Consider the following 19,649-nt stretch of genomic DNA (forward strand, 5'->3'; position numbering starts at 1 on the left):
ACTCGTGATGCCTCCCAGGCGCGGGCCCGCAGCCTGCCGGCCCCGGTCACGGACGGTGGGTGCCCTCCGAGCGCTGCGGGGCGCCGGCGGCGCTTCCCGGCCGAGGGGAGCCTCATTCGGGCCTCCCTCTCCCATTTCGGTCTCCCGGGGCTGGCACAACCGCGCGGCTGCTGCCCGCCTTCTTCCTGGCGGTCTCTGAGATTTTCTGCAGCTCTGCTGGGGCACCCCTGGGCGTTAAGCATCGCTGGGCAGCAGCAGCGCTCCAGCCGAGGCTCGCAGCCTCCTTAGGAAGGCTCAGCGAGCCCCTGAGCAGCCTCCAGGCCCTGGGCACGCTGATCGTGGCATGTGCATCACACAGCTGGGGCGGAGGGCAGGGTTTTCTGCCCACCCAGCAGTGCTCTGAGCACAGCGAGCAGCTCCGACCTGGCAGAGGAGCCCAGAGTAGCCCTGGACGTCCTTGGAGAGCTCTATGCACAGCCCGAGCTGCCTGCACAGCCTGTCTGCACAGCCTGTCTGCACAGCCTGCCCCAAGCTCAGCCCAGCGCTCTGGGTACCTTGTAATAACAACAGCGATCACAAAGTTTTGTTACTGTGCTCTCAGAAGGTGTTTCCCACTGTGTAGTTGGCTACACTTTTATATCTCGGTGGGGTTGCTGTCAGCTGAAGTTTCCAGAGGTTATTTGCCCAAATGAAACCCGTCGCAGGGAAAAGAGATTTAAATCCCTAATCTCAGAGACATAACCTTGCAATCTAATCATCCATGTTTGAACTTCTCTTGTTTACAGGGTGAGCTAAAGATCCAGGGCTAAGCTCAGCCAACAGAACAGTCAGAACCTCAGAGATTCCAGGAAATACCTGGATACTGTTCAGGTGGTCAGAGAACAGCCAGGGGTCCAGAGACAAACAGGCAACAGTCAAAGTGAAATAAACAGTTATAGAAACATTCTTTGAATGTCTTTCCTATATGACACTGGCCTTGATTTTCTTCATTCTGTGCTATTCATAAGTCTAGGTTTGTTACAGAATAGCAAGTCTCATAAACAGTTCAGTAGAGTAATATCTGCTCTTTGAATTTATAAACTTGAAAACCTCAGTGAGTTTGAAGAAGTTGCCAAGTGTATTTTATTGAGCCAGTTTACAGAATTATTAGCAATTACTCTGTCTGTGATTACAATACCTCACAGTATCTAAAAACAGAGAGAGAAAGCAGTTTCAAAGAAGTAAACTATGGTTATGTTGGCAGATCAGGAAGATGTATTCCTGAACCCTGGAACATGCTCAGTTCTTGTAAACATCTCCCTGCCTTTTCAAGATGTTTTATTTTTGTTCAACAAGCTGAAACAAGCAGATAAACACACCTTGTTTGCATCTCTTGTTTTTTATCCTTTGCAGGGCTGAGTGTATTTTCATACCTTCCAAATTCCTGTTCAAGTTTTTTCCTCAGGGAACAGATTTCAGTATGTCTTGGCTTTGTCCACGTGTTCCAAACAAATTTGTTCAGTAGCAGAAAAGATGGCTTTTAAAAATAACTTCAAGAAAACCTGAATTTGGAGAAGCCTTTTGACCATTGTCAAAGCCCAGGGGAGGTGAAAACTGCAAGCATTTGGGACATGCTGCAAAGTGCAAAGTCCTCAGTGCAGTTCTCATTTCAATCTCTGCTGCAGTTGCCAAGCTGTGTGTCTGTGACCTGCTGGTGGCACAGTGTGATGTCAACTGCTGCTGTGACCCTGATTGCAGCGCTGAGGACTTCAGCCTCTTCACCACCTGCTCAGTCCCTATGGTCACGTGAGTTGAAATAACCATAAAATACAAAATCATGGTTTGTCATGCCTTTGCAGGGCTCTGTCCTCTCCTCTTACCAATTCCTAACCCTCCCTGCTGCCATCTGGCTCTGCTTTCACCAGTCCCTTGTCCACTTTGGCTCCAGAGCAGCAAATCCACCTCCCACCCAATTCTCTCCCACTCATTCCATCTTTTCTCATGCTCTTTGCTTTCCACATGTTTCACTGTACTTCTGTGAGGTTTTTTTTGTGGGGGGAAAAATGATGCATCTTTAGACTTCCATCAATATAGTGCAGTGTCTGGAAGTTAAGAAAATTGATACCACAGGACCATCTGGCCACTTCTGGAATTCACCAGCAATTTATCAGGAACCTCTTTGATTACATTTCTGGTATCAGATCTTGATCACACTTGATCAATTCAGGGCTTGTTGAAACAGTATGAACATCTTTCTGGTCCTAATTTTACAGGTCACCATCCCAATCTGTTCCCCCATCACCAATCTGCCACTTGACAAACACCAAAATGTAACATTATACCAATAAACTAAAGCCAAGAGTTGTTTCTTTGCTATTTAGTTTGAAAACACCTTCACCCAATTTCATCTTCTCAAAGAGGAGTTAAGAAAGCTCACTTCAAAATCATAATGTGCAAAAAAAAAAAAAAAATCTCTTGGTGACTTCTCAGAACAATAAGTACAGCTTTTCAACCCACCTTCTGTATAAATTATGCCAATCTGAGCACTGGGGTTTATTCTTGGTGCTTTGAAATTTGAATTAGCAGTCATGCCAGACTGTGGTTTCTTATTGTTCTTGCACACAAAGGCTCCTGCTCCCCATTTAGAGATATTTATATGGATCAGAAAGGTCTAATCAACGCCCTCCTGAGTGACACTTTAATTGCCTCGGGTGACTGTGCTGTCTTTGTCAACTAGAAATGCCTCACATGTAGTTGTGTTTCTTTCCCCAAATTCTTTTTGTGCAAAAGGTTTATTTTGCATGAAAACCCAGGGGATTTTCAGTGTCTGCAGGTGTTGTGGGTCTCATTATTTACATCCAGGTTGATATACATTTGCATATTTATATCTGTTTGGCTGATCCCAAGGCAGAGGCCATGTGGTCTCTGAAACAGCAGAAGAAAAGTTTGATTTATGATGAGATCCTATTAACAGATGACTCATCCCATGCAAGAGCTTAACTCCAGGCTTAAAAATTTCTAAAAGTCATTTCACTTTTCCAGTGCATGTCCTTAAGTGCCCTATCCTGCTAAATGCCATTTTCACAGGGATCATCATCTTGGATTTGTAGCATGTAGGACACACCAGTGCTCTGAACTGGCACATTCCTCTGCACTTCTGGGCTCTTGCTGAACCCATGGCTCAGCTTTTTCCAAGACAGACTGGGTTATTTCACCTCCTGTTCCTCACTCTGCCATTTCTTTCACATGCATCTCAAGTAGGATTTTTTCCCCTCCCTGCCCAAATTGTTATTCCAATATCCACAAGACTGACCTGTTTTCCTGGTCTGACATCCCACTTGGGTTGTAGAAATGAAAGTGCTGCTGAGCTCTGTGTGGCCAGTGATGCAGCACTGCATTTTTGGGGCCTCAGCCATGTGGATCCCACCCAATTTAACATTTTATCTCTAATATTGTCACTGGTTTTCCCTTCCCCTGGTCTGTTTCTTACCTTCCTTCGTGTTGCTGCTCACAGTTTCCTCTGCTAAATAAAACATATGGGAGAATTCTCTATTATTTATTATTAAACACAGAGTATAAAACAACAGGAGCCTTCTAAGAATGCACAGTTGTTCTACAAATGGTGTTAAATTGAGTAATTTCATGCTTTTTAAATTTTTCTGATGCTGCCTCTGTAGATGAAAACAACTTTAAAATCTGGTCAACACTAACTTCTAGTGGATAATTCATTTATTATTTTCCTTGCAGAGGTGACAGCCGTCTGTGTAGTCAGAAAGCTGCTGTGTATTCTCTTGATGTTGAAGCAAATCCACCAGAAAGGATATTTAATTTAATTGACCAAGTCAATCCCAGTATTTTCTGCATTCATGCTACAAACTGTAAGTAGAGTTGTAGCCAATATTAAGCATTGTGGTGTTATTTTTTGTAAGGTCTTTAGATACCAGAAAAAGATTAAATTTAAAACTATTTTTATTTTATTATACCTCTCAGAAAACTGGTAATTCTGTCTGCTCATAGTCCTTATGTTGTGATCCTTTCACTTGTGAAAACATGGAATTAAACATCTGGAATTCTTGTTGGGAAAAACAAATATAGTTTGGTTGGGGATTTTTTGTAAATAATTTAGCATCCCAAATATATCATGTTCAAGGTTGTCTCATTGTTACCAAATATTGTTTCTTTATATTTTTTTCCTTAAAGTTATTTCATTCTTTAAATGTTTTAACAGATAAACAAGCTCTATACCTCAAATCCCCTGAAATCCCAACTCCAGAAAATTTTGATCGTTTGCTTGAAAAGTATGGAGGTGCTACTTTCAGTGCAGAGCCTGACAGCTGGAATTTGGATACAGATGCTCAAAATCCTCCTGATGCAAATGAAACCTACAGATATGAGGTAAATTATCTCTGATTCAATAGGAGGTAAATGATATCTGATGTAATTAGTACCAGACTGCATCAGAAAGAAAAGTCAGTGTTGTTTGCATCTGCTTTTAAATGATGCAGTTTAGCTGGAAGAGGCAAAATTTATATGGGTCTTTAAATATAGAAATGTAAAAAGAAGTGTTTTGTGTTTATTTACTTAAAAAGTGAACGAGATTTTTAAGATCTTTGAAAAATGAAAAATTTGAAAATTTTTTTTTGCTATTTTCACCATAAAGCTGTAACAGTGGCTGAAGAGTTGCTGCAAAAGTAGCACAGAGTATTGAGATACTGTGGAAATAACTACTACTTTTATTCATATTTGTTTTTAACAAAAATGCTATGAAACTTTCCATGGGCTGACTATGAACCTGACTATGGTTTTTATTTGGCAGTATGGTGTTCCTGTGCAGACAGAGGATGCATTTCTAAGGCTGCCAAGTCCTGTTGTCTCTTCTTGGTGCTCTGATGAGAATCCTGCAGGTTGGAAAATGTGCTTAAATCCAAATTTTTTTGCTTTCTAATATTCTGCTCTGGCTTGAGATCAGTCAGTCAGAAAGCTGGCACACTCCCCATTGAGAATTCAGATAAAGCTTCATGAGCAAATGATTTTCAAATGTTCTCTGTTTTGCTGAGTTTTTTAAGACACAGAATGGAAATTGTGTTCCAGCTCTGTTAAACATTCAAAGTGAGATATGTAAATCCCTGAGAATCTTGTTAATGGGCTGTTTAGCCAACAATAAAACGTCCTGTTTGGCATAATTGGTTTAATCAAATAGTACAAGGGTGACACCCTGAGGGAGGAGGGGTTTGCACCAAGCCAGCCCTGCCTGGGCAGCCTTTGTCAGCTTCTCTTTGTCCAGGGATTCCTCTCACAAGTCAGATTTTCAGGCTGAGCTCTACATTTTAACCTTGCACACATTGTCTTGAAAATCTGCAGAGGTGGAGGCAGGAAAAAAAAAAATCCACAAGCAAACCCACACCTGCATTTTCCAAAGCTCACTGTCACTGTTAAATGTGCTCTCATAACAGTCATGGTGGTGATTATAGGACTAAACTCTCTTGTGAAAGAAAAAAATCATATGAGATTCAAAAATTAAGTAATTTTCATGAAGCTTTTTCTACTTGCTAAGAAGTAGTATTTTATCTGATAGCTATTTTTTAGAATGTAAGAAAGTTTCATTCCTCATAGCTCACATAAGACCTTATCTACAATAGGGATGACATTTACTTTCACTTTTGCTTGTACCTAAGGCTCTTCTATTGTTTTTCATTTATGCTTTTCATAATTGCTCTTTAATTTCCTCCAGTAATACTTGGTGACTTTTTTTTTCTCCAGGGTTTTTAGTAAACCAAGCCACAAAATGCATTAGAGCAGTAAGTGTGGAAAAATGTGACAGCATTCGAGCACTTAGCATGTTGTTTTATATCAACTCCAGCATTTTGGCAGTAAGTATGATTTGAAACAGTCATAAAGCTGAAATATTCATATTATATATCTTTTTTGCATCTGCAGAATGAAGTAAATTCTGTTTACTGAGGGATATGGTGTTTTATTTGGATTTTTAAATTGTGGGTTGGGAAGAAACATCTCCCTGCACAGCAGATTTTTATACAGAAAGCCTTTGGGAATGTTTTTACTTCAAGCTTTCTTAACAGAAGCATTTGCTGTTCTCTGCTTTGCTAAATATAAATAATATAGTCAAAGATAAAGTAAAAAATAATAGTTTTGAAGAGCCAAGGTCGTGTCACTGAGCTAGTGCAGTTTCATGTTTCTGTGCATGTTCAGGCTTTTCCAAGAAGCTTATTTACAAGAACGCATAATTCTAAGAAGTCAGAGTTTTAAATAATTGGTAAAACTTTGTATTTAAAGAAGAAGCTGTCAGGTTTAATCCTCTACATCTGCCCCTTTCCTCCAAGCCTCAGTTTTTGATAGTCTGGCACAGCCTTCCTTCTGCTCCCAAAGAACATGACTGAGAACAACTTTCTTTGGATCCTGCCCACTAAAATCCAGTCTGGGGTTATTTTTCAAAGCAATGCCTACCTTTTCATCCCAGTTTGACCTGGGGGATGATGTCTTATGCATAAATAAATATGGGAAAGTCCAAAACCCCTTATCCATGTGCTGCTTGCCAAGACAATGGCTCAGCTCAGGAGAGGTCAGAGTTCTGCCCAAAGCACTTGGATGCCAGGAAGGATCAGGTGCAACAACCGCAGAAGGCTGAGCAGCTGCTGGAGGTGCTCTGTAGGAAGGTTTTCTCCTCAAAGGGAGCTGAAGGTGGGATGTGACAACAGAAAAGTGGTGGCACTAGGGACAGGGTGGTGACAGGGCAGAGCAGGAGCACTGCCGATGCCACCAGGTGGAGCTGCCGGCAAAAGAAACTGCAAACCAGTAACGCAGGGAGCCTTACTGGGAGCACTGGGACAGCGTGTCCTTCAGAAAACCCCATCCCCAGCAGCCCATCCTGCCTGCCAGGGGGAAACTGAGGCAGTGGAGGCTGCAGTTCTGTCTGCCAGCGACCTCCAGAGACTTCATCCATCACCCCAGTCGTGGATAAACAGAACTTCAGGAGTGCTGCTCACTCCTTCTATCCCAGGCAGAAATAGCACTGTTCCCTGAAGGATGAGTCTAATCTTTACAAGGATCTTTATTCATCCAGCTGGTTCTGATAGCTGAGCTGTACCTTGGGATGATAAATATGTGACAAACTGTACCTGCATCACCTCCAGGTCTCCAGCTCCCAGGAGTGTGTTCCCTGCTGTGACAATAGATGAGTCACTGCTCTCAGAATCCCATAATTCTGCAGAAGTGCTTCATGATCAGTCCAATTCTTGGTCCTTTCCCAAAGATGTGACTCAAACATTCATTGGAAAGTCAGAAAAGTAAAACCTTCGACAAAATGGTGCTCCATGGGAGTATTTTGCAGGTCTGATTGATGACCTTGGTCTGACATTTCTGCCTTTCCATGAAATATTTTTGGTGGAAATTTTCCAGTGGGGCAATTGTACATACCCATGTGGTATATAACAAGAGAGATTCTTGTTTCTTATTTATTGGTTTAGAGACCTTAAAACTGTGGAATTCTTATAATCAAAAAAGAACAATAAAAACTCTTAATTTCTTAGGGAAGCACAGCCTGGCAGGTTTTCTAAACTGGTGGTCTCTGAATAATTCCAAGAGTCAGAGGAAGGAGGGGATTGGATTGTAGCAGTTCTTTTCACACTTCCTGGATATCTAATTGTGTATATCTAATTAATTCCACAATGTAAAAGTTATTCTTATGAGAAGAGTTAAATAGGCAAAGCCTTACCTGCTTTACTTGACTGTTACTTGCAATAGGTCAGACCTTTGCTACTGCTTTAATTTATCCTTTTTTTTCTCCCCTAGGTGCCCAAATCAAGTCAGATGGTAAGTACCCTTCTAAATTAGTTGGAAGAGCTGCGGGTAAAATTCTTATTAAGTTCTGGTCAGTGGGATTTTTTCACTGACTTGATCAAAACAAATCTTTACGTTAATCTTTATATTAAAAAAATTATATCATTTGCTATGAGCAATGATACTTAGCATCTCCAAGATAAAATGCTGCCTGCAAACATTCAATCCTGATACATTCCTCTCATATAAAACTCTCTCTTTTCAAGTAAATCTCTTTATTGACTTAAACCCAGACCCTTTGGTTGAGCTTCAGCAGTACTTGTAACACAGCAGCTGTTCAGAGAATTACTGAGTGCCGTTGCTGTGGAACAGAATCTGGAAAGGTCACAGATAAAATAACACAGAAAGAGCCAAAATGAATTATACCCAGTGTTCAGAACTGACATCAGTCTGGTTTTTTTCAGGTTAATATCACTGTCCAGTCCATAGTTGTCCAGTCTCTGAATGGAATGAGGACTTTACTGGACAGTAGTGATGTCCTGAGGCTCCCGATGGTTTTGGGGGAGCTGTGCATCAATGCAGTTCTTGGGGTGAGTCTGACTGCCTTTTCCTCCTCCTAGCTGATGGAAAGCATCTATGCATCAAATCACTTCTGATCCTCAAATTGCAAAGCTGTCAAGAAGGCCTTGCAGTTTCCATGTGTTGTGACATTTCCAAAGCAAATGTCATGGGAGAAGCACCGACTTTGGGATAAAAGAGAGTGTTCTGCAACAAAGTAATAACTCTGTGCAATATAACATGGAGCCAGGCTGAAATCCTTGTTATTACTGTGTGTATATGGCACAACAGACAATAACAGGAGTTTAGAATTTACTTCATGCTTGGCAGAAGATGATCTCAGGCACACTAATGACAGAGGAATAGATGCTGCACATCACCTTTTAATTTTAAAGTAGATGAACATTGTGTCTGTGCTGAGGTTTATCAAGAAGTCAATTTTGAAGAGGCTGCAGCCTCTAGAGGGTATAATACATCCCCACCCTGGAGCTGAGTTTCTTAAGCAAGGAAGAAAGAAAAGACTTGCATGGTTTTAAATCGTTGGGCTTTTTTTCCCCCTAGTTTCTCTTATGCATTTGTTCAAATTAATAACTAAAATGTTTAATTTTCAGGTGAATTATCACATTACCTACACAGACACAGGAGAAATAATAGAAGCAGCTGCTGCTTTTGTCTTGGGGGCAATTAGCAAAGAAGCACTTTCAATAGAGCAGCACTTCGAAATCAGCTTCACTCAGGTAACTGTGGAGATGTCACGGATGACTTGGTGAAAGACATTTAATTACAAAACTTATTAAACTTGAATCAGAACGATTGTTAGCAGCAAGGTAAAGTAGAACTTGCCCTGGATATCCAGACGAGGCAGCATTTCAGAGCTGGGCAATAAAGGCCTCCAAAGTCTGGCATATTTACAAGCCCCAGCTTGTGACTGTAACAGAGAAAGCAAAGCCTTACTTACGGTCTTACTTCCATCATCATTCAAGGCAGGTCATAATCCTGAAATAACTGAAATATTTCTGTGTTTTCCAACCACTTAAGTGCAGGATAAGAACTAATACTCTCTGTTTGCATTGCAGGAAAATACACAGCCAGTTCCTCTGAGTGGCAATCCTGGTTATGTTGTTGGGCTGCCTGTCAGAGCAGGATTCCGACCTCCAGGATATCCTTTCCCTGCTGAATTTCTGTTTGCTGCACTTGCTCTGGTCCATCCTCACAAACCCTTTCTAGCATGGACATCTATGAAATACATCTGTTCTCTACCAAAAATAAAAATGTGCTTTTCTGGCTGTGTTTTAGGAGGGAATGACTCAGTCCACACTGCAATCTCCTGGGACTGTGTAGTGAGGCACATTTAGCCCTTCATTGCACACTCTGGTGCTTTTTCACACTGTGAGAGGAGTCTTGAGCTATTACAGCATTTGCAGCTATATTTTAAGGATATGATTAAGAATTCTTTTTTTGTCACGATATCCATCAAGCATTTAATTTCCCTTAACTGTATGTTACATCTGGCATCATTCAGAGTAGTAGCAAACACAGCCAACTCACCATTCTGCAGAGCACATCCACCCAGGACTGCCTGGCAGCACAGGGAGCCAGAGCCCCAGTATTATTTGGTTATAACATGATATCAGGCTGTAAGTTACGGTAAGAAGTCCTTTTTTTTTTCAATTTAATGTTTTTAACTCTCTGACAACCTTTTCCCTGAGGCTCTGTTCGGGTCCTGGGCCATTTATACAGCTGGAGGAGGATTGAGAATGAAGTATTTAATTATAAAAAATGTCATTTAATTAACAATGGTCTTTCTCTTGGAAAGATTGTGTACATTAGCAACTGTAGCCAGAAGGCTTGAACAGAGCAGAGAGCAAGGAGAAATGATGACTGTGCCAAACCAATGGATTTTGCTCTAACTCATCTATTTTTTTTTGTTGTTGTTTTCTGGAAGAATTACAGCAGCTATGAAATGCCAGCCTTTGGCTCAGACCCTCCTAGATGTGCTGAAGGGCCAAAGCTTTCCTGAGTATGTGGCCTCATTTGGGAATTCTCAAGCCCAGGATGTGCTGGATTGGGTGCCAATAACTCAACTCCACATCTCAGAACAGGTGAAAGTTAAACCACTACCAACCCTCCACCCTGTGCCTGTGCTGCAGGATCATCTCAGCTTCACACCCTAAAAATGCAGGAACCAACTGGAGGGGGAAAAATGGGGCTGGGAATGCAGAAATAAGCTGGAGGAAAATTCCTGGAATATTCAGAGATGAGGAGTTTCACTCTTGCTGTGGAAGTTGTTTTGAATCAAGCTGGTATCCAGGCCCCTCAGCTGTGGATCAGGACAACAGGTTGGGTACAAAATGAGTTGTTTGAACACAGGTTAGAGTGTTGCTCTTCTGAGGGGGTGAAGCACCAGAGGGAAAGAGTGAAGGAACAGAATCAGGGTAAGACAGAGAGAATCCTTTGAAGCACAATAGAAGATGGCAGCCTGTGGCTGGTTTCTTGCATGCTTCTGCAACTAAAGAGTGAATGGTTTCTGTAACCAGCAGTGTGATGGTTCAAGAAGAAATGCATAAAAATACTTAAGATTGTAGCCTTCAGAATTCTGCCCTGGCAGAGTTCAATATTTTGTCCTGCCCAGCAGCAGTGCAGGGTTCAGCTGCTCTGGTAACCTCCCCAGTGAGCTTTCTGGGCACATTCTGCTCCTTTAATAACATGAATAATTAACTCATGTGGTGGCTTCTGCAATAAGGCAGGCAATAAGATTATTTCTAACACTTTGCAGAGCTCGTGCCAAATACCAGTATCCCTGGGAATAGAAGTGAAGTGGACTAAATATGGATCCCTGGTCAATCCCCAAGCCAGGATAGTGAATGTTACAGCCACAATCACTACCACCACACTGAAGCAGGTATGTAATTAAATTACAGGATTTAAGATGAAACAAGTGGCTTGTTTTCCTTGGGTATCAGCTGTGTGACAGTGACCCAGATAATCTCTTTATCTGAAGGCAGCACTTCACATTAGAATCTATTACACCCAACAGTTGTCCTCCAGCTCAAACACAACTGTGGGCTGCTTGCCAAAACACACTTCAATAAAAATCTATACATCATTTCTGGAACTGTGTATGAAAAACCCAACCCAAACCTTTTTACAAATAACAGCTGACAATATAACCCAGACCAAATAAAACAGTTGTACTAATAGAAGACTGGAGATAAATCCTGTTTGTATTTTCCTTGCAGCTTGCCTCAGGAAGGGAAAGGATTATTCCTGTAACAACTTCAGTGGTTTTCACTGACATTTCTTCACCTGCAGAGCCAGGCTACAAAGCTTGGCCCACCATTAACATCAAGCTACCCTTTGATTTTTTCTATCCATTTGTCTAAGGTAAGTATGCATAAAAAAAAAAGAATAGTATTTCTGCTTTTTCTTATTTTTAGTCCATTGTTTATCCAGTGACTGTGATGGGCCAGCACTTTATTCTAAGTTGTAGATACTGGGCTAAAATTGGCCAAGAGAGGAAGGGTGAGACCTTGTGAGGATTCTCAGAAGGGTTAGGGTGAAAAAACCCCCATGAGGTGGAAAGTACCCAGTTATAACTCTGCAGAGAGGAAAAAGGTTGCAGTTTGAACTTGCTGGTGGCTCTGGCTCTGGACCAGTCACAGCCACCAGCACGTGAGATGCAGCCCAGCAGAAGCAGGAGGGGAAGGAAGAGACACACAGGGAAAGCAGGGTCATTATCCCATAACAGCCAAGCTAAATTGCTAATTAAAGTCATCATGTGCTATTAGATAAGCCCTCTGCTTTATCTCCGTGCATAGATGAATAAATCACATATTTCTGGCTATTCTTCCCACACCACTGATTAATTACCTTCCTTTAAAAAGCTGAACAGTTGAGTTGTGCTTTCAGCAAAGCTCAGTGACCCCTCCAGCTGAGTGTGGCTGAAATCCACTGGAATCACCTGCTGCAGTCACCACTTCTCAGAATTCCCACTTCTTAAATCTCACTCTTCAGCTACCAAACAGCCTCTCCACAGGGACACTCTAATACCTGAAAAGGTTCAAATGCCAGCCTGGCCCTTTAGAATTTGCTTTTTAATGGCTTTTCTGGAGTCTGACTGTTCCCAGCAGTGCACTCACCTACATCTGTTCTTACATATTCCAGTTCTTTAAAGTCATGGATTTATGAGCTGTGGAAACAAAGAACTTTGCAGCTCCACAGGCTGTGGAGGAACAGTGAAAAGGGAAGAAGAGATGAGGGAATGCAGTATCAGAAGTGGGATCTGCTGCTGCTGCTGCTGGAACAAGGCATTGTTTGACGTAAGATGGCACATGTTTGCCTCTATTTTGGGGCTGATTTCATTGTCAGGGAAAGGAGTGGTGTGTTGGTGTTTCTGAAATGGATGTTATATAAATAACAAAGTGGCACAAGCAGCAACAGAAATGAGGAAACTACCAACAGTATGAAAAGAATGGTTGGCAAAGAGGTGTATTGATGATGAACAGGCAGCTGGTGGAGAAGAAATGACCTTTTCAGCCTGGGTTCTTATCATTTGTACTGCAAGTTTGTTGCAAACAAAGAATGTTGTCACAGAAAAAAAAAAGAAATTATTTTCGAGAAGTGGTACTTCTGTGGATGTATAGCTTGTAAAGATGTGTCTTTATTAAATTATTTTGCAGTTTTGACTGTACAACTGTACAAGAAAGGGGGGAAAATTGCTGTTTACAGGTACTGTGTGTGATTAATTTTCCAGTAGAACTATTTTTGCCATCCCAATGTCTGATCAAAGTTGGGTCAAATAGACAACATTTATAGAAAACACAATACAAGAGGAAACAAAGAGACAGAAAAACCTTTCAGGTCAAGCTGGCAGATTCCAACACTGCAATCTCCAAGCAGAATTCCCACCTTGGAAAACTGGCCTCCTATTTTTGCTGGCTGAGGAGTCCATGCTGCTTCAGTATGTTGTTCAGCCTCTCGATTTCTTGCTCCTGTGGGAGACAAAATTCAAATCATTAGCAGCCTGCAGAAAGCTTCCCAGGTTCCCACAGATCTTCCCACTGCTATAATGTATCTCCTGCTGCAGGAAAACATGACAACCTGGCCAAAAGAAGTAGGACAGAGGTAGGGACATCATTCCTTTAAGGAGGAGCAGCCCAGGGAGGCGCAGGCAGGGCTGTGCTGCTTCAGCCCAGCTCACCCCACACTTTCTGATGAGGAAACCAAGCCAACAGTGCCAGCCTTGCACAAGGATCCCCAGCAGCAGGTAAACCCAAATTAAAAGTGTTTTTTTACCTTCTCCACACAGCTGTGTTCCAGTTGTTCCACCCTTGTGGCAAGTTTCAGGTTTGCTTGCTTTAACTTGGACACTTGTTGTTCCGAGCGCGTCTTCACCGATAAAATGATTCCTGTGGAACAATTCACAGGGGATTTGCTTTACATTGTAAAACAGCCACGAGCAGCAGTTCACAGCACTCAGGCTCTGTGCTCAAGGAGTTAAACGTGTTCCTCTCCAGCTCAGCTTCTGTCATCTCCAAGCACCCTTCCCAAGTGCTTTTCTTAATGAGGAAGGGTTTTAAATCAGCCACCGGAGGGATTCAGATACCAATACTCTGCTGGGGAGAGGCAGCCTGGCCTCGGAGCTGAATTAATCACTCTGACTGTCATTCAAATCCAGAATCTGAATTTGCTCCCTTGGCAGAGCCAGGGGGTGCAGCTGGGGCAGCTTTGCTGTGTTTTAGCAGGTTTTAGGTGTGACAGCAGAGCAAGGCCTGGGGCACAGCAAGGCCTGGTGGAGCAGGAGCTGGCACATCCTCAGGTCCACAAGGCTTTGGCTTCACCTTGCACAGCTGCAGTGAGAGCAGGCAGTGTCTCCGCACAGCAGAGGTGTCAATTCACATGGGATCACCTAATGGTGCTTATAGAGAGCTCAGCCTCTGCAGTGAAGGCATTTTCTTCCCACAAAAATTAAACGAAGCAGCTTGATGAGAGCATGAAGAACATCACATTCTCCCTCCCAACACAGCTCCTCTGGATCATGGCTGATTCCAGTGCTCCAGGCACTGCTTTGGGCTCTGGGGATTCAGTTCTCAGAGGACAAAGCAACGCTGCTGCTCATTTGCATTGATAACATCACAGGAACTGTGCCCAGGCACTGACACCCAACACCGAGCGTGGGGCACATTCCCTTTGTCCCTTTTTGCTCCAAGCAGGTGGACATTGCATGAAGCTTGGCAGGGAGCCTGGAGCACCCAAGGATAAGGGGATTTACTTGTAATTGCAATCCTAGTTTTCTGCTGTAAAGCGAGGCTCCCACGGCCACACGCAAATCCAGTTTATCTCTGACTTTCACTCTGAACTAAGAAAAGCCACAAGCTGCTCTCATATCTCTCTTCTGTCTGGCTGCAGCTGCCGACCAGGCACCTTTTCCCCACTGAAAGGGGCTGAGGGAAATGGACACAGCCTCAGTCATCCCTTCCTCTGATCCCAGCCAGGCCAGATATGGAGCACCCACCAAAAGTGAGCACATGGGCACAGGACAGAGCTTGGGCTGAGGTTTCATGCTCAAGCATGAAATTATTAGTGATAATTATTATTAAATTATTAGTGATAATTAATGAAATTATTATTAGTGATAATCTCATTGCCATATTTTTTGGAATGCCAGAATTCCTTCCCCAAGAAGGAAGAAAATGTTTGCAGCTATGCTTGTTTCAGATGTGTCCGAGTTTACATCTGTTTGCAACAATTTACAGTTACAACAGCAAAGTCACTAAAGTCTGATTTGGGGACATTTTCTATTTCTCTTTTTATGACAAACCCTTTGAATTCAAGCAAGAAAGATCCAGAGTGAGATCAGGACATTCCCTGCAGCATCCCTGGAGGGGATGATGGAGTCACAGCAGAACAAAGCATTAAAACCTACTCTGCTGTAACAGCAGATTCAGGAAGACAAGGGCTCCCCTGCCAAAAGGATCCTGCAATGGAAATTTGGGATGTGAGCTATCCCTCTCCAGGAGGAAGGGTACAGGAACAGATTATGGGTTTTTTAGGGGGAAGCAGCAAATTAGGGCCACATTCCAGCAAGGAAAACCACACGGGTGGAACTCTGAGTTCTCTGGGAGAGCAAGACCCCTGGGGTTGGGTCTGAGAAGAGAACAAAGCCCAGATAATTCAGGGAAGTTTGGCAAATCCAGCCTGGCTGTGCACTCACCGTTGATGATCCGAGCCACCCTCCAGAGGCGCAGGAGGATCAGGAGCCCCACGGCCTCAAACTCGTGCTCCCGGAAGAGGAGGACGATGTCGAGGATGAAGGACACGACGACAACAATCCCATCCAGCACCTCGAACTTGTGGTGGAAGAACTCCCGGCGGTACACATAGATTTTAAACCCCACCTCAACCAGGAAGATGGTTAAAATGGACAGGGAGAGGTAGTGGAAAACCTGGGAAAAGAGCACAGGTTTAAGGCAGGAAGCCCTGCTGTGTGCTGGAAAGCCTCTGCTGCTTGAGGGCACCTCTGGTTTGGCTCTAAAGGAGAAGGGCTGAGGACTTTTCTTCTGCAACCACTGGCTCAGCAAGGCCAGAGGTCCAGGTCCTACCCTTGCCCAGCCCATCCATGGGCCAAAGGGTATTGGGCCATCAAAGGGTGGCTCCCTTTGAGCCACCAAAGGGAGGGAGCTGCTGTTCATATTCACATTTTCCCACATTTTACCTTTGGGGTTATATTATATCTGTCTGGATGGATGATTTTCAAATCCATAAGCAATTCCCCGAGAACCAGCAAAGCATCCAGGATCACCAAGCAGACAACCCCGACCTGTTGGAGGAGAAGAACTGACATGAATTCCTTCCCAGCTTGGACAGAGGAGCAAGAGGAGCCAAAGTAGCCCTTGAGCTACACACACCCTGATTTGGCTGGTTGTGTTTCACAGAGCTTTCCATTGCTCCCACACAGGACTCCCATTCCTGCCACCCTGGACGGTGGGTTATTCCTGCAAAGTCCCACCCACATGGAGCCACCTGGCTCCACACCAGACCCCGACTGGCATGGGGGCTCAGGGAGCTGGGGGAGAGCACGTGCCAGAGCTGTGCTGATTGTGCACTGGGGTTTGTCTCCGCTCAGGAAACATCTGCACCCACAGCAGAGAGGCTCTGTTGTGATGGGACTGCTCAGCTTGGAAGCAGCAGCTGCTCTTGCAGCACCGTGGGGGCTCTGAGCTCAATGCTCTCCCTGAATGGCTCTGCTGCACTTGGCCTGGGCTTGTTCTGCCTCACCTGAAACCTGTGGGAGCTGAAGAGCTTTTTCATCATGTCCTGGAAGGAGATGAGTCTCCTGGGGGGCTCCAGCTTGATCTCTGAGTCTGGCTGCTTCTCCCCAGCCTCCTCCTCTTCCTCCCATTTCCGATAGTCGTTGCTCCATTGCACGGGGTCATCACCCACCACGGTGAAGTGCTTCAGATACCTGGACATGGCTCTGGATCAAGCTGGCATCACCCTGCCACTGTCTGAGGGACAAGAGCAGAGTGTCACCTCCCCAGTTGGGGCTGATCAAGGATGCCAAATCTTCCTTGTTTCACCCACCGAGGGTGACAAGAGCGTGACATTCCGCCACAGCTGGCTGGGCCCTGCTGACGGGAAGTTGCTTCACGGTGGTACTGCTGGCTGGTTTTGCATCACCTCCCCCAGCACCACGCGCAGCCCCCGCTGCCCTCCCCGGTCCTGTCTGCACCCCGCCGTGCTGCTCTACGGCGAGGAACTTCCTCACAAGGTATTTCCAAACTTCTCCAAACAAAGCATTGATTACAGGAGCAAAAAGCCCCAGCTCTTATCTGGCACCTCGTGATGGAGGTGGAGGCAGCTGCCCTTGTGTTTCTCACACTGATCCACGGAGGCTGTTGGTCAAGCTGACCTCGGCATCCTCACCCTCCAGCCACACTGCCAAAACGAGGAACAGCCATAATTTCCCTCCATTAACATCAATGACACACTGTTATTTCAGCTTTTGCAGGCAAATTAAGCAGGTGAAGCGCACATTTCAACCTGGCAGGTGGGTGACACTGTCCTCCCCATCTCCTCTCGTCCAGAGCTGACCTCACCCTCAGGCATCCCGGCTTCAGCCCGTTCCTGCGGGCACCCAGCGAGGGGCAGCTCCATCAAACCAAACTCCTCAGTAAGGCCACACTCCAGCAATGAAAACCATATGGGTGGAACTCCGAGTTCGCTGGAACAGCAAGTCCCGGGGCCTCCAGATGGGCTGCGCGGCTGAAGGAGAGCCTCTCGAGTTCCCATCGCAACACCCCCAGCCTGCCTTCCTCTCTGGGCAGCCCGGCGAGACTGTCTGGTCCACAAACCCTCTAAGAGGTGCTCCTGCTGCTAGCACGTCCCTGTCCGCAGCCAGAGCCTCCCGGGCAGCTCAGCACAACCCACCCTTGGCCCCCCGGTGCCACCACCGTGCCCGAGGTGCCCTCGGCTCCCCGCGACCGCGGTGGGCTCCGCTCCCAGCTCCGGCCACCTCGTCACCTGCCGGGAGGATGGAGCTGGTCCCACGGTGCTGTCACAGGAGCAGCACCTTCGTTCTCCACCACCGGGCGCCGAGCGGAGCCCGCGGGGAGTGGCCCCGGGCATCGAGCCCCAGCCCCGGGCATCGAGCCCCGGCCCCGTGCGGGATGGCCCCGGGGCTGCCGCGGGGTCTGGAGCCGCCGGCCGATGGAGCATCCAGGGCCCCGGGGCTCCCCAGCCTCCCCCCTCCCCAGCACCGACCGGAGCGGCTGCGGCGACGCCCAGAGCGGGACGAAGCCCCGGGCCGCGGCGGGACCCCGAGGGGAAGGACGTGGCAGCCCCGGGAGGGTCCCGCTGTCAACCTCCTCCGCCCACAGCCACCGGGCCGAGCCCCGGGAGCTCCCGGCCTCCCCCCGGTCCCCGGTACCGTGCTCGTCCCGGCTGCACCCGCCGCCTCCCGCCGCCGCCGCGGGGCCTCCCCCGGCCCGGCCCCGCCTTCCCCGGCCAGGGGCGGCCCCGGCCCGGCCGCCTCCTCCCCGCCGCGCCCCGAAAAACTCCAGCGGGTCCCCCCAGCCAGGCCCCCTCCCATCCCCGACGGCTCCCCTCCGACATTTCCCATTTCCCCAGCTTTTTTCCCCAGGCTCCCCGCGGTTCGCCCCTCCGCGGGAGCTGCCGGAACAGGACACGCCGGGTGGAGTTAAAACTTTTTTTTCATTGTTTTTAAACTTCTTTTTCCCATCACCCGAAACAACGAGCAATGATTCAGGAGAGTCGTGATATTAAATGGTGACTCTACCGAGCTCAGAGCACGGCTGGTGAGCACGGACACAGATTAGTGCCACGAAGTCTGGTGGAGATCCAGGGATCAACCAGGACTGTAAAATCCAGGAATCAGGCCTAGATTAATCTGCCTCCATTTATAGGCTTGTGTTTTGTCAGAGGGATCTTCATGTTTAGGGTTGCCCTCAATCTCTCAAACACAAGATGGTTTGGGAAGTTGTGAAAAAAATTCAGCTGTGAAAAGCACCTGGGACTTACCTTCTGTGGCACCTCTGCTAGGGCAAAATGGAAATATTTCTGGTTTTCTCCAAGGAATAAACATCTGTCCACTTTTGCACTTTTAAAGCCCAAAGATGTTTCTTTCAAAGGGTTTCCTCCTTGGGAGTGCTTAAAGCTTTTCCTGCAATCTAAGTATTTTCTAGCACCTCATCCCAAAGCACACATCCCTGTTCTTCCCAGGGTGATGGGGAATGAGCACAGGTGACACCCTGCTGGAGCTCCAAATCCCCCCAGAACAGTGACTTACAGAGCTCAGCTGAGCACCCAGAGCAGGACAGCAAAGCACAGCCCTGGACCCACAGCAGGGAGGTTTAGCCTGGGGCTTTCCAGTTAATTTGGGCATTATGGTCTCGGCTGAGTCCAGTAAACAGCAATCAGGTAATGGTGGGAGATCTGCACCTGAGAGCTCAGCAGTTCCAGCATATTTTGGGTAAGGGCTGTGGGGTTTAAGGAGAAAACCTCCACCATGAGGGATGTGTGTGCACAAAATCCCCTGTGGAGGCCTGAGCTCCACTGGGAACCAGGTGTTCAAATTCCAAAGAAAATGGATGTGTTGTTATTGAAGTCAGCCTGACTTAACTCTGAGCTGAACACAACAGCCCTGACACATCCCAAAGCAAACCAGGAACAGGCAAAAGTGACCTTTGTGGAAAAACAGCCTTTCCACAGCTGGATGGCAAGGACAGGCTTCACCTTGGAGAAACCAGAGAAACACCCCAGTGCCTCAGGGACATCTGAGAGTGTCTCAGATCTTG

The 19,649-nt window shown here is 45.9% G+C and overlaps 2 protein-coding genes across 2 annotated transcripts; one reads left to right on the top strand and one right to left on the bottom strand.

Moving 5' to 3' along the window:
• Window positions 1-13,017, top strand: TCTN1 (tectonic family member 1; the record flags this gene model as incomplete). The annotated part of the gene is made up of 15 exons (XM_085076336.1): window positions 1-55; window positions 1,665-1,785; window positions 3,727-3,857; window positions 4,208-4,374; window positions 4,796-4,883; window positions 5,740-5,849; window positions 7,789-7,809; window positions 8,241-8,366; window positions 8,946-9,071; window positions 9,411-9,493; window positions 9,841-9,981; window positions 10,280-10,436; window positions 11,111-11,236; window positions 11,574-11,718; window positions 12,499-13,017. Coding segments are annotated over 14 exons (1,596 nt in total), but the record flags the coding sequence as incomplete, so codon positions are not given.
• HVCN1 (hydrogen voltage gated channel 1) lies at window positions 12,973-18,370 on the bottom strand. The gene is made up of 6 exons (XM_085075540.1): window positions 18,263-18,370; window positions 16,612-16,841; window positions 16,049-16,153; window positions 15,548-15,779; window positions 13,630-13,742; window positions 12,973-13,325 (listed from the first exon to the last, which is right to left on the bottom strand). The coding sequence occupies exons 2-6, from the start codon at window positions 16,804-16,806 to the stop codon at window positions 13,260-13,262; spliced, it is 711 nt and encodes a 236-aa protein (XP_084931666.1). The 5' UTR covers window positions 16,807-16,841; window positions 18,263-18,370; the 3' UTR covers window positions 12,973-13,259.
• Between the last annotated feature and the right edge of the window lie 1,279 nt (window positions 18,371-19,649).

The sequence above is a fragment of the Lichenostomus cassidix genome, chromosome 15 (genome assembly GCF_008360975.1).
Source record: "Lichenostomus cassidix isolate B80296 chromosome 15, HeHo_3.0, whole genome shotgun sequence".
Lineage (NCBI taxonomy): Eukaryota > Metazoa > Chordata > Aves > Passeriformes > Meliphagidae > Lichenostomus > Lichenostomus cassidix.

Excerpts from the sequence above, each read along its gene's own strand:
- HVCN1 (XM_085075540.1), bottom strand. The coding sequence starts at position 16,806 with ATGTCCAGGTATCTGAAGCACTTCACCGTGGTGGGTGATGACCCCGTG. Across the intron at positions 16,154-16,611 it reads TCAGCTCCCACAGGTTTCAG|GTCGGGGTTGTCTGCTTGGT; the intron begins GTGAGGCAGAAC and ends CTCCTCCAACAG. Across the intron at positions 13,326-13,629 it reads AACACAGCTGTGTGGAGAAG|GAGCAAGAAATCGAGAGGCT; the intron begins GTAAAAAAACAC and ends TGTCTCCCACAG.